Source organism: Lissotriton vulgaris, chromosome 11, assembly GCF_964263255.1.
Source record: "Lissotriton vulgaris chromosome 11, aLisVul1.2, whole genome shotgun sequence".
Classification (NCBI taxonomy): Eukaryota; Metazoa; Chordata; class Amphibia; order Caudata; family Salamandridae; genus Lissotriton; species Lissotriton vulgaris.
Genome location: NC_141699.1, coordinates 858,163,105 through 858,175,998, shown reverse-complemented (window position 1 = coordinate 858,175,998; position 12,894 = coordinate 858,163,105). Strand labels below are relative to the sequence as shown.

The 12,894-nt window shown below is 42.6% G+C and overlaps 1 protein-coding gene across 1 annotated transcript in view; it reads left to right on the top strand.

Moving 5' to 3' along the window:
* Window positions 1-12,894, top strand: part of UBXN7 (UBX domain protein 7) — a 684,054-nt gene that overhangs the window by 610,918 nt on the left and 60,242 nt on the right. The window contains exon 10 of the mRNA XM_086943995.1: window positions 10,443-10,522. Coding sequence (XP_086800121.1) covers window positions 10,443-10,522 — 80 coding nt within the window. The remainder of the gene's footprint in view (window positions 1-10,442; window positions 10,523-12,894) is intronic.

The window sequence follows — 12,894 nt, the reverse complement described above, 5'->3', positions numbered from 1 at the left end:
CCCACCTTCGAGCCCGGTCAGACTACCGAAGAAAGTTTCCGACTCCCCGCCTTCGGGCCCGGCAACAAAACCGAAACCGAAACACTCGGCCTCCCACCATGTCAGATACGAGAAACGGTCGACATCGACACCGAAGCTCCATACAAAGGAAAGCTCGAAGTCGAAACACTCCATGTCGAAACCGAAACATGCTTCGACGTCGAAGACTTACTAGACACCGAAAAAATCGGAATTGAGCAAATTCTCGGTGCCGAAAACACAGAACATTGACGGTCAGAAGCAAAGTCACCTTTCGGAACCATAAACTTCGGTACCGACACAGGAGCATCAGACGGATCCAAAACAAAAGACTGTTTATCGATCCGCAAACTGGCAAAGTGGTGACAAAATTACCTAAAAAGAGGAAGAATGAACAGCTGGACGACAAAGCTCTTCCTCCTAAAAAGAGAACAATGGGGACAAATACAACTCCTCCCCTTTCTCCTCAACCTAGAGACACACCCTCTTCTCCTCTTCCTCACACTATGCCAGCTATTCCTCCACCTTCTACACCAAGACCATCTACACCTCAAACAGATGTAGAAAGTGATACAGTGGAGGGAGAACTTCATGGGGATGACGACACTGCCCCAGATGAAGCAGACCCATGGGAGAATTATAATGCAGGGTCAGATGAGGATAACGATCCAGAATTATACCCCTCAAAACCTTCACCACCTGATGACAATACAGGTTTTGCACAGCTGATTAATAGGGCAGCAAAATACCATAAGGTAGACTTACACACGGAACCTCAAATAGAGGATTTCCTTTTAGAAACACTACCTGCTGCACAAAGAACATCAGGTACACTACCTATGCTGAAGGGTCTTCTCAATCACACAGCAGACATATTTAAAGACCCTGTGAGGGCTAGAGTATTAAATCCAAGAATTGATAAAAAATACAAGGCAGCCCCAAAGGACCCAATATTTATCAAAGGACAGGTACCTCTGGACTCGCTAGTAGTCACAAACACTCGTAAAAGAGCAAACTCATTATCTACAGGAGAAGCTCCTCCTCCTGATAAGGAGTCCAAGTTAATAGATGCATTGGGCAAGAGAGTAGCATCTCAAGCAGCAAACAGCTGGCGCATAGCTAACACACAAGCGCTACTGGCACGTTATGATAGAGTTCATTATGATGAGTTAGAGAAACTCATTACACATCTCCCTAAAGAATACCAAAAAAGGGCAGACCAGCTCATACAAGAAGGGAAGATAATAACTAACACTTCCATTAAGTGCGCCTTAGACGCGGCAGACACTGCAGCAAGTTCCATCAACACCAGTATCATGTTAAGAAGACCTGCATGGCTTAGGGGCTCAGGGTTCAAACAAGAAGTACAAACATCCTTATTGAACCAACCTTTTGATGAAATAACACTTTTCGGCTCAGGTACAGATGAGACTTTAGAAAAGATGAAAAAAGACACAGAAACGGCTAAATCAATGGGGGCATTACAACAGCCAACTCAAAGGGGTTCCTTTCGTAGTTCCACCTATAGAGGCGGGTCAAAAAATACAGGCACAAGCCAGCAATCTACCTCTTTTACACCAACATCACCCAGAGGTAATTCAAGAGGCAGTTACAGAGGTAACAACAACAAGGGTAGAGGTCGCGGGAATAACAACAACCGCAACTCCCCAACCCCAAAACAGTGACTTCATACAGCTTTCCCCAGACGACATAACACCGGTCGGGGGACGTCTATCACAGTTCCTACCTGCCTGGGAAAACATCACATCAGTCAGGTGGGTGAGACAAATTATCCAACATGGTTATTGCCTAGAACTCACAGCTACCCCACCAAACCTCCCCCCCAGACAGCGTCCAATGAGTCAAGATCATCTAACATTGTTAAAACAGGAAGTACTATCACTGCTACAAAAGCATGCTATAGAGAAGGTTCCAAAACATCAACAAGGGACAGGAGTATACTCTCTATACTTCCTAATTCCCAAGAAAGACGGGTCTCTAAGACCAATTTTAGACCTCAGACCTCTCAATGCATACATAAATTCGGAACATTTCCACATGGTCACGCTCCAACAAGTACTTCCTTTACTGAAGAAAGGGGACTTGCTTTCTACACTGGATCTAAAAGACGCTTACTTTCACATCCCAATTCACAAAGCCCACAGAAAATACCTCCGGTTTGTAGTAGAAGGACAACATTATCAGTTCAAAGTCCTCCCGTTTGGGGTCACAACAGCACCAAGGGTGTTCACAAAATGCCTAGCAGTAGTTGCAGCACACCTAAGAAGACAACAAATACATGTCTTCTCTTACTTGGACGATTGGCTAATAAAAGCCAAATCACAAGAAGAATGTCTTCAAAACACACAAGAGACCATTCAATTGCTGCACCAGCTAGGGTTTACGGTGAACTACACAAAATCCCACCTGCAACCAAATAAAGTTCAACAATATCTAGGGGCTACTATAGACACAGAAAGAACCAAAGTATACCCCAATCCAATCAGGATCCAAACAATGATCACGTTGATCCAAAGATTTCAACCACAACACTCGAGCGTTCATGCAGCTGTTAGGAATGATGTCCTCCTGCATACTGCTAATACCATATGCCAGACTACAAATGTGTCCACTGCAAAAATGTCTAGCAACACAGTGGAATCAGGCTCAAGGTCAGATTACAGATCTGGTGTTGGTAGACAACCGCACACATCGCTCTCTGAAGTGGTGGAACACAACAAATATTTCCAAGGAGCGGTCGTTCCTAGAATCTATTCCACAAGTGATACTAACAGCGGATGCATCGCTCACCGGATGGGGAGCGCATATGGAGAAATATACAGTGCAGGGAAGATGGAGTGTACAGCAAAAAAGACTGCACATCAATTATCTAGAACTACTAGCAGTGTTTCTAGCATTAAAAGCTTTTCAAAAGCAAATTCTCAACAAAGCAGTCCTGATCAGAACAGACAACATGACTGCAATGTATTATATTCAAAAACAGGGGGGGGACACACTCTCTCCAACTATCCAGACTAGCGCAGGACATCTGGAGATGGGCCATTCCTCAAAAGATCTATCTGTTAGCCGAACACCTACCAGGAGTTCAAAATCAGATAGCAGACATCTTAAGCAGAGAGTCAGAACAAATACACGAATGGGAACTGCACAACCAAATACTGCAGCCATTCTTCCAAAAATGGGGACAACCAGAGATAGATCTCTTTGCCACTCATCAAAACGCAAAATGCCAAAACTTCGCATCCAGGTACCCACACCACCTGTCCCAGGGCAATGCGTTATGGAAAAATTGGTCCAACAAATTTGCTTACGCTTTTCCCCCTCTCCCACTAATTCCATTAGTGGTCCGAAAACCACAACAACATTCAATGACAATGATACTAGTAGCACCCACATGGGCACGACAGCCATGGTTCACCACGCTCCTGCAACTCTCACAGGTGCCACATCAAAAGTTAAACATTTTACCCATGCACCTTACACAGAACCATGGAGAAATAATGCACCCAGATCCCAAACAATTGAACATAGCGATCTGGCTCCTGAGGTCATAGAATTTGGATACTTAGATTTACCTCCAAACTGTATGGAAATTATTAAGCAAGCAAGACGTCCTACCACCAGAGCATGCTATGCAGCAAAGTGGAAAAGGTTTGCTGTATACTGTAACAGTAACAACATCAATCCTCTGGACGCATCCACTAAAGAAATTATTTGCTATTTCCTACACTTGCAGCAATGTAACCTTGCTTACACCTCTATTAGAGTACATCTTGCAGCTATAGCCGCGTACATGCATAACAGGCAACATCTTTCCCTGTTTAAAGTACCAGCAATAAAAGCTTTCATGGAAGGCATCAAAAGAGTCATTCCACCAAGACTACCGCCTTCCCCAGTCTGGAATCTCAACATAGTACTTACCAGACTAATGGGACCACCTTTCGAACCTATGCATAGGTGTGAAATACAATTCCTTACATGGAAGGTGGCTTTTCTTATAGCTATTACTTCACTCAGAAGAGTAAGTGAATTGCAAGCATTCACTATACAAGAACCATTCCTACAGTTACACCAAAATAAAGTGGTTCTTAGAACAAACCCAAAATTCTTGCCTAAAGTAATTTCGGCATTCCACATCAATCAGCCAGTGGAACTACCAGTCTTCTTTCCAAAACCACAGATGGTATCAGAAAGGGCCCTACATACATTAGATGTCAAAAGGGCAATATTGTACTACATAGAAAGAACACAAACTTTCAGAAAAACAATACAACTATTTGTAACGTTTTCTCCTACACATAAGGGCAATCCTATCTCTAAAGCAGGAATTGCCAGGTGGATTGTAAAATGTATACAAATATGTTACTTAAAAGCAAAAAGGACATTAACTGTTCCTCCTAGAGCTCACTCTACACTCTACACGTAAACTAGGAGCATCTATGGCATTCTTAGGAAACATTCCTCTAGATGACATATGCAAAGCAGCTACCTGGGTTACACCGCATACCTTCACAAAACACTACTGTGTCGATGTGCAGGCAACACAACAGGCTAGTACTAAAAACTTTATTTCAAACTGCTGCAATAGACACGGGTGACCACCGCTAGGGAGATAACTGCTGTATAGTCTATTCATAAATGTACCATCTGCAGCCCATATGCCTCAAACGGAATATGCTACTTACCAGTATGCATCTGTTCTTGGCATAGAGGGCTTCAGAGTGGTACATGTCCTCCCAGCCTCCCCGGAAACCTGTGTCTGTTCCAACACTATCTTACTTAGATACGCTTACATGGGCATTTCTATCTGTATTCTATCATACTACTCCATCTAACCCTACTATGGCAAAACAATCTAAGGATGGAGCCGATGCCCATGCGCACTAGCACCCAAAGGAGGAGTCACCAGTCTTGTGACGACAAAAGACTTCTCCAAGAGAAAAACAAGTGCAATCATCCGAGCCCAACACCAGATGGGATCTATTCATAAATGTACCACTCTGCAGCCCTCTATGCCAAGAACAGATGCATACTGGTAAGTAGCATATTCCTTCTTTGGCCCAGCAGGGCTCTGCTCAGGGCACTTTAAAAGGCTATCTTGCAACTATCTCTTCCTTTCTTCGGCTGCCCGATCAGCCTTCCTTATTCTAGTCTCCTATTGTAAATAGTTTTTTTAAGGGCATTACTCATCTCTTTACTCAATCTCCTTTCATAATGCCACAGTGGGACTTGAATCTTGTTTTAACTTATTTTATGTGTGCTCCCTTCAAACCTATTCACAACTGTCTTCTCCGGCTCCTCACTCTGAAATCTGCCTTCCTTGTTGCCTTCACCTCTGCTTACAGAGTGAGTGAGCTAGCTTCAGGCTCTATCTTCTAAGTCCCCTTTCTTCTCTGTGCATCTGGACAAAGTGGTGATTAGGACAAAGCCCTGTTCCTTCCTAAAGTGCTTACACCATTTCACATAGGACAAACAATCACTTTGCCCACCTTTTTCCCGCCTCCGCACCCTTCCAAGGAAGAGGAGAGAGTCCACCATCTGGATCCTAAATGTGCGTTATCCTTCTACCTTGACCGCACAAAAGATTTCCCGGTGAATGATCAACTCTTCATTGGCTATGTAGGTGCCAAGAAAGGCCGGGCCGTTCAAAAGCATACCATTACTCGATGGGTTGTCCTTTATATTAATATTAAAATCTGTTATGCTTTAGTGAAAAAGTAATCTCCTGTGCTTGTTCCGCTAGAGCTACGGCAGCAATCACTGCATGGGCATGTGGAGTCCTATGTGGGCATCCTTGCGTACATTTACCAGACATTACTGTCTGCACACCAAGTCCGGAGGGGTGGCTTTTTTGCCCGTTCAGTCCTCCAGGACTTTCTGGTGTGAACTTGGTTCTCAGACACTCCTCCGGGGTTGGTATTGGTCGGGCTACCTATTCTAAAGGTAAAGAATATATAACGAACGGTCTCTTCCAGAGACATATGTTAGTTATAGATTCCTTACCGCCCCACCCATCCTCCCTGCTCTGTGAACTGATTTCTAGGGATCTGGACTCTTTCACAGGGCCCTAGTTGTGGCGCATCAGTGGTCAGTGTCTTTCATGGCTCTCCACTTCTGGCGTGGAAAGTCGTGTCAGAACTGATGTCTGCGAGAAGGGGTGGTGTCTGAGTAGACCCCGCAACATCATCCTGGCGACCACAATGCTGATGACTGATGCAGAGTCGATCGTCGTTGCCCACCGACACGCAGGGGCACTGCTAAGAAAAATTCTCCGGATCCTGGGGTAATTCTAAAGGTAAGGAATCTATAAAATCTATAAAATGAGTCTCTTACAGATACATTGTTACCGAAGGTAAGTAACTTGTTCTTCTAGCAGCCAGACATCCTTCCACTAAGTCGATATACGCCTGACGATGGCAAACACGTTGTAAATGTTGTACGGAATGGTCTAGCGACCTCTTTTCTACCTCCCTATCTGACATTCTTCTTTTCATCATGTCTATTGCCCAGCAGGTCTCTGCTCTATCACACTGAAAGTTTACCTTACGGCCCTTTCTGTTTTTCTATGGTTGTCAAACCGACCGTCACGAATCAAGGCACCTATTGTACATAGATTTCTGAAAGGGCATAGACATTTGTTTCTCCCTTAACCTTTCATCATGCCTCAGTGAGACCTTAACTTGGTCCTCACTTATCTAATGTGTGCACCATTTGAGCCACTGCACAATTTTCCCCCTCCGGCTGCTCAGCATCAAGACAGCCTTTTTACAGGCAATAACTTTTGCCAGGACGGTGAGCAAGTTGCAGGCACTCTTATCAGTGTCCTTACCTGACCGTCTTCCCAGACAAGTTAGTGCTCCACCCTAGGGCTTCTTTTTTGCCTAAAGTAGTGACACCTTTCCACCTAGGGCAATCTGTCACCTTTCCCATCTTCTGTGCTCCTACGCATTTTTCTAAGGAAGAAAGTTTCCACCGTCTGGACCCAAAAAGAGCATTATCGTTCTACCTTGACCACACTTAAGAGTTCCAGGTGGACAACCAACTCATTGTGGCGTATGTTGGAGCAAAGAAGGGATGTGCTGCGCAGAAGAGTGCCATCTCCTGATGGGTTAATCTCTGCACTAAGTTCTGTTACGCAAAGGCAAAGAAACAGCCTCCTGAAGGCCTCAGAGCTCATTTCACCAGACCTAAGGCAGCCACCATGTCTCTCCAGCATGGTGTCCAGGTCCTCAACACCTGCCAGGCGGCTACGTGGACATCCCTGCACATGGTTGCCAAGCATTATTGCCTGGACAATCGGGTCCGTAGGGAAGGACGCTTTGGCCGTTCGGTCCTATACGACTTTCTGATTTTAACTTTTTGGCAGTCCTCCGGGGATTTTACTGCTTGGGTATCTATTCAAAGGTAAGAAATCAGCGGCTTGATGTCTTTATCAGATGGACAAGTTACTTACCTTTGGGAACACCTTATCTGGTAGAGACATGATCTAGCTGCAGATTCCTTACTGACTCACCCATCCTTTATGCAATGTCGATCAGTTCTTAATGTCTGGGCTTTCCCTCTTAAGGACCCTAGTTGTCTAAACACACCACTGTCAGTCACCTTCATGGCTCCTCGCTCCTGGCATGGAAAGTCATGAAAAGTACTGATGTCAACGTGGACGTCATGATGACCATGACTAACAACACGCCAATGGCATCACGCAAGTCGACCGGCGCCATCTATCAGAGGTACCTCTTCAGAAAACATTTCCGAATCCAGTCTGACGCCTGGGAAGTTCAAAGGTACAGAATCTAAGATGATGTCTCTTTCAGATAAGGCGTTCACAAAGGTAAGTAAATTGTCTGTTGATGACGAAAAAATGTCACTATTTCAAACTGGCTTTTATAAATCGGAAGGTGCGATTTACCAAGTGTCAAGATTATTCAGTGCCTGCCTAAAGTACACCTTTATAAAATCTTCTCCACTCTTATAAATTTTCATTCATCTCGAAACATCATTTAACTCTATGGCTAGGCAAGCCTTTTGTCTTAGCCTACAGAAGCTTGGTATTAATGTCCAACTATTGAGTTTGGTAAAACAATTTAATTGGGGCAATACAACCGCAGCGAGTTTCAGTTTAAAGAGGGAGTGCACACCAAGTTTCGCAATACATTCAGGTGTGAGGGAAGGAGGTGTTTTAGCGCCCCTTCTATTAAATTTATTAATTCACACCAATCCTACTTTTTTCTGATGATGCGGTTTTATTAGCATGCACAGCGCTTTCTATGCGCGAGTTACTAAAAGGATTAAAAAACTATTGCATTCAGAAGAACCTTATAATTAACACCACTAAGACAAGGGACATGTTGGTAAATCACAGTCACAGTATGAGAAGCACATTTAAAGTTTACAATAGTCTACTGGACCAGATCTATTCATAGGACTATCTGGGAATGGGCTTTGATGTAAATTTGACCTATGTAGAAAATTAAGTGCGAGGCTGGCTTGTCTCAGCACTCTAATGTGGTGCTTCACTTCAGCTGCAAATTTGTCAGAATATTGATGAAGCCAGCATTGCAGGCCTACCAAGATCAGGCACAAGCTGCTGATCTGTTTGGGGCTGAGCTTTGAGGTTGAAATAAGGCCCATGGTCTTCTGAAAATTGAAAAACAATTCTTGCATTATCTGTTGCAACTTGGCCCTGGGACCCCAGTGGCGGCCTTAAAAAAAGTTAGGCATGCACAGCATTGAAATGGGCAAATCACTAAAAACACTTATGGCATCATATGTGGAAAAAATCAAACCATCTAACTTATTTTAAACCTATCTGCTAACCCTGACAAAGTAGCAACCCTCAAACTATTCCTTGGCTCAATTATATTGCAAGCTCTTAAACCAGCAAGGGATGCCAGGAGTTTTGGTTTAACCCATAGACCATGCCCACCTCAACTTTGTAAGTAATAAAGGAAAAGTACTAGTTAGCGATGTACAAAAAAAAACAGGGAGTTAAGTTTCTCACTTTTGTAACCCATTTCTTGTTATGAGGGATATTTGGATCACCTTTTTCTGGCAATAAAAAGAACCTTATTTATAAAATTTAGACTACAATGCCTCCTGGTGAAGACCTTCACAGGAAAGGCAGTGATGAGACACATCAGAACTTTGTTACAAAGCAACATTTCCTTGGCCCCAAGGCAGCTATATCTATGTCAACTTTTTGCAAAAATATAACATAAGACACAGTAATTCTGCTATGAACGTATGTCTTTGCGCCAACAGCGAACTCATTTTCTGTTCAGCGGCTTCCTAAATTTATACAGCCTGGAAAGTTACATGTCCCTTGTCTGAGTAAATCACATTTTGTCTTCAGATCCACAAAGCATTTAACTATATTTATCCCTTCTGCCAAATCTAAAGCTGATTATATTGTGGGTCTATAGCCATCATGAAATTTAATTATGATAGTATGAAATTTGTAATATGTAACATGTCACAAAATGTTAGGTTTTAATTGATTTATGCACTTTGCATTTTAGGAGGATTGTAAAGTGAACTAAGATGCCATGGATGAAATAGAAGCATCTTTATGCTTGGTTGTTTTATCATTTTGCAAGTAGAATTCTTGTTGAAATTATTTAGCCTACCCTAATTTGTAAAAGCAATGTCTTAAAGGTTTGTTTTATTATTCTTTTTAAGTTGTATGGCTCACACTTGTAAGCTGAAACAAAAATTACAAATTAGCCTGTGCACCTCAGTGGCCTGAGTTGTGGGTCATACAATGTAGTATTCATAGTAATATGTGATCATTGAACACATGTATGAACGTCATTGAACATGGAGGTATCTACAAAGCTGTGATATAGGTCAGTTCACCTGCTTGACCCTCTTTAACCCATCTTTGAATTGAATGGTGTCTTGCTTTAACAACCCCTGTACCCTTCATGGGCATGGTATGCAGTATCTGTTGTCTAAGGGAAATCCATTGGAAAACAATCCTCGCCTGGCTAGACTATCTCATTCCCTGTACACTTCATGGGCATGGCATGCAGGGTATGCAGTATCTGTTGTCTAAGGGAAATCCGTTGGAAAACAATCCTCGCCTGGCTAGACTATCTCATTCTATAGCCCAACAGTGCCCCCGGTCTGTAGCTGCGAAAGCAGCCACTATGTTATTACATTCTTAGTTTCGTTCTTCTCACTGTAATACAGGAGAAATGGGATTTATTTATGTTTTAGATATTTCGCAGCAGCTTTTTTTTCCTTTTCATGAGTTCTATTGAATATTTGGAAACTGATGCTTGGCAGTAAGACAGAACCCTATGGCAATGTTCACCTTCCCATTTTAATGAACCATATTAGTCCTACGATGACCTCAGCCTTCTCTGATCTATTTACAATTCATATTTTTTTTCTTGTGCTAGGACCAAAGGCACGACTTATGCTGAGATATCCAGATGGCAAAAGAGAACAAATTGCATTCCCTGAACAAGCTAAACTTCTGGTGAGTGTCTGGAAACCTCAGTTTTGGTCTGAACAGCTTGACATTTGGACAACATGCTTGTAATCTTTATTATCATTTATATGAATCTGATTATCGTCCATTTAATATCACATCTGTTTTCTGTGCTGCACTTTGCACACATTGTAGATTGCGTAGTGAGCTTTGGCAGTGGATAAAATGCTCCGGATTGTTGGTGTAATGGTATGGAAAAGTTTTAATCTGGTCCTCTATGTATAGTTAAAGACTGTTAGCAGTGTGTGTTCGGTTTGCGGTTGTCAATAGTGCATACACAGTACTGTTCAGGCAGGCAGTTGTATGTACAGTTGTATGTACTTTTTTGCCTTGGGATTGTAGAGGGTGGATGTGCTTTTAAGCAATGTACATGGTTATGTTTTTGTCCGTACCTGAATAACCTGCTCCTAAATTATATCATGTTTATTTATTTATTTATTTATTTAAACATTTGTAAAGCGCTACAAAGGCCCTTGGGCATCTCGGCGCTGATATCTGCTAAATTCAGCCCTAAAGGAGGATCTACTTATTGGTCAAATAACCAAGTTTTGAGTTGTTTCCGAAAGGACCACAAAGAAGGACTGTTCTTTATGATTAGCGGCAAGGAGTTCCAGAGCTTGGGTGCGGAAACAAGAAATCTTCTGTCACCCCATGAGACCAGTTTGGTACGGGGTACTTCCAGCTGGAAGAGGTCAGAGGACCGCAGGGACCTAGCGGGCCGGTAGGGGATGAGTTGTTGAGTCAGAAAGGCCGGTCCCTGGTTGTGCAGTGCCTTATAGACAATGCACAGAGCCTTAAACTTAGCTCTGTTCCTAATGGTAAGCCAATGCAACTCTCTGATGGTGCTCGAGACTGATTGGAATTTGGGGATGTTACCCAGCAGTCGGGCAGCGGCATTTTGAACAGTCTGCATCTTGTTAAGGACTCTCTCTTGGGCATTCAAAAATAGGGCATTACAGTAGTCCAAGGTGGATAATACCAAGGACGTGATCAAGGTCTTGCCTGCTGAGGTAGGGAGAAAAGGGAGGATTTTTTTGATGATTCGTAGCTTATAAAATGCGGAGGAGGCAATCTGATTTGCATGGGGAAGAAAAGTAAGCCTGTCATCAACCATGACACCCAGGTTCCTTACCATGCAATCGAGGAGGTTGTTAAAATACATGTTTTAAATGTTATATGGATTTATAATAACATTTTAGCATGCTGACAGCATTTGGAACTTGTGACTTCATCAAAACTTATGTTTTTTCAGATTACACAACTAGGGTTAAAGTTCACTTAATGTAATGGCAGGTTACCAGTTGCAGGTTGCAAACCACAAATTACAGGCAAAGAAATAGAGAGGATTGATTATCAGAGCAGATTACAGAGGTATGAGAATATTGACCAATACAAAGGTCAAATATGGGGTAGTATAGTAAGAAATAAAATGAACAACTAAAAAGTAACCTATTAGTGTATTATTACCAGTATACGAGGCTGCGTATGCCATGAAAAAGTGTGTTGGACAGCTAAAACAAATATATAAAACGGTTCAAAATGTGTTAATGTATGTAACTTGCTAGCAACGGTAGACCATGTATTATTATCACCAACAGGAAATTCTCACGTTTTGAAATGTCTTTAAAAAAGAACTAATAGAAAAAACATTTCCAAAGTTTTTTCATAGAATTAATTTTTTTATTTTAATTTTATTTTTTTCAATTTTTAATTTTTATTTCGATTGCAAATCCTTACAACCAGTCAATCACCTGAGATAAACAACTTATGCGTGATGTTTCTCAGTTCCCTCCAGCTCCTTATCCGCATTCTGCGGATGTACAGTCTTTCATTGCGCCCTTCCTTATTCATCTATCTAATCTGTGGTTTGTCCACCATTTCCTCTCGAGTATATATATATACTGGGCCACCCCTTGGCTGTGTATATTGTCTTTTCCTTTTTTGTACACCAATCCATGCCATTTGTTGCCAGTATTGACTGGACTACAGGAGATATCCAATATTTAGCAATGTTCTATTTAGCCACCAGCATATCCAACCCCTCCGATGTGCTTTCCCCTTGGGAACCCCCTAGATTCTTCAATATGCCTAATAACACAATTCTAAGATGTGCTTCAATATGCAGCCCCACTACCTGGGCTAACGTAGATATGACTATGCCCAGTAGACTTGGATAATTTGAACTGACCACACCATATGGAAGAAATCACCTTTAGGGTTTTGGCATCTGCCACAGGTTGGGAGTTGCTGGTTCCCACCTTCCATAGTCAAATGGGCTTTGCCGAGATCACTAACCAGTCGGGTGGGCTACATGCATTCCGCCATCATCCTTGTCCAGGACAGCTTCTCCTGCAGTAGGC